General features: G+C 42.7%; 1 protein-coding gene across 1 annotated transcript in view; it reads left to right on the forward strand.

The window, feature by feature from the left end:
• Nucleotides 1-1,461, forward strand: part of LOC140937646 (lambda-crystallin-like) — a 9,996-nt gene extending 8,535 nt beyond the window's left edge. Inside the window, exons 8-9 of the mRNA XM_073387205.1 lie at nt 205-459; nt 1,304-1,461. Coding sequence (XP_073243306.1) covers nt 205-428 — 224 coding nt within the window. The 3' untranslated portion in view covers nt 429-459; nt 1,304-1,461. The remainder of the gene's footprint in view (nt 1-204; nt 460-1,303) is intronic.
• The last annotated feature ends 351 nt before the right edge of the window (nt 1,462-1,812 follow it).

A 1,812-nucleotide genomic window follows, 5' to 3' on the forward strand; every position in this document is an offset into this window, starting at 1 on the left:
CGGCTCTCTCGCTCGCTTTGCCGCCGAAAACCTTAGAATTCTCCTGCTCGAGCTTCGCGCTCGAGAAAAATTTTGAGCTCGACCTGTGGGCAAGTCTACTTGCTGGTTAGTTCTTGGTGCTTCTGTGTACTTTCGTTACCCCAATATTTAATATATCATTATGACTGTATCATTATGAGGTCACTTTCTTCATTTATCTTGTAGGCATCAGAGATTACTGTGAACGATATGGAGCAAACATCAAACATGTTTGTGAGGAGCAAGGTGGGCCGCGTTCACTGAGCGGCGAGACACTTGACAAGCTGGAGAAAGAATTAAACCAGACCATGCCTTTAGAGCAACTGAACGAAAGAAGGAGCTTACGAGACAAAAGACTGGCTGCACTGGCGATTCATAGACAACATGAGGATAAGGAAAATGAATCGTAATTCTAACCTATTCCAATTTGAATTTTCCAAGGTAAAAAATGAAGAGTGGTATCTGGTCACTTATGTCCTTTTGAATTCGAAGACACCTACCAAATCTAATCCCTATAATTACGTATACATGAAAAGATCGACGTGTGAATCAGCTTAAGCTACGTGCAAACCTTGTTGGCAGTGGTATGCAAAAGGATGCAACGATTCCCAACAAAGTTGGACCTGCAGTGCATCATGGGGAGGATGTAACCCATAAGACTCTGTAAACTCCAAGGAGACCATGGGCGCGATCCATTCGACCAAAATGTCCGGAAATTTCGGTCCAAAACTCAATGGATCGGTTTCGTCCAACCGGAAAAGTTTCGAACAAACTGGTCCAAGTTTTGAGGTGGACCACTCTTTTTTTTGGTCGGACCGGTCGGAATTTTAGTTGAATGGATCGCGTCCCATGTAAAATGCGCGTACGTTACGTCAGTCGTTAATGTTGGAAGAGCTGTGCAAACGGATCCAACATTCTTTCGCTAAGCTTCGGCGATCACGGAACAAAAAAAAAAAAGTTGGGAGTTGGTGGCTCAATTTCTGCTTGTGCGCAACATCTCTCGACAACACGCAACAACATGCAACAGGGTGTGCAAACGGACGCAACATGTAACATCCAACAATGTTGGGAGTTGTTGACCAACAATATTGCGTCCGTTTTCACGGGGCTTAAGTCTGACATATCTAATTTGGGTCGACCCATGATTTATGTTCGTTGATCGGTTTTGATCCGTCTTCTCTCATAGTAATAACGGTCGTTGGGTTGTTTTATTTAGTCAAATCGTCAGTTTGTTCAGTCATTCTATTGCCTTTTGTTTTAATCTCCTATTTTTTTTCTTTTGCAGGGACTACGTGATTGTTTTACGAGGCGGACAAACAATCACCGACATAAACATAAAACAGATGCTTAATTCAAATATACCGTAAACTGCCGCTAATAAGCCCTAGGGTTATATATCTTTGTGAGGGGTTTGAAGAGGGCTTGTAAACTGAGGGGCTTATATCGGAGGGGGACTTATAACCGAAATAGAAAAAGCGCTGCGAAACATGCTAAAGCAGTGCTGATCAAAATACGTTTTACATTTACTGGTTTCAAATGAAGCTTTTTAATTAGGCCACGAAAAAGGTAGATGACGGACTCGAAAGGGCTCAGATTGAATCTTCTCATGCTATCATGCTTGCTGAGAATAGAGAGTAAGGGTTTATTTCCACTTCCGCGGTTTTTTTTGCGTGCGAACGTACGTAAAAGTTACGAGCGTAAATGAAATAGAGGCGTTGTATGAAAGGCTACGCGTACACGTTGATGTTGAGCGAGGTTGAACTTTTACGATTACGCGTGACCTTCCATACATTG

Source organism: Porites lutea, chromosome 1 (assembly GCF_958299795.1).
Source record: "Porites lutea chromosome 1, jaPorLute2.1, whole genome shotgun sequence".
NCBI classification, from domain to species: Eukaryota; Metazoa; Cnidaria; class Anthozoa; order Scleractinia; family Poritidae; genus Porites; species Porites lutea.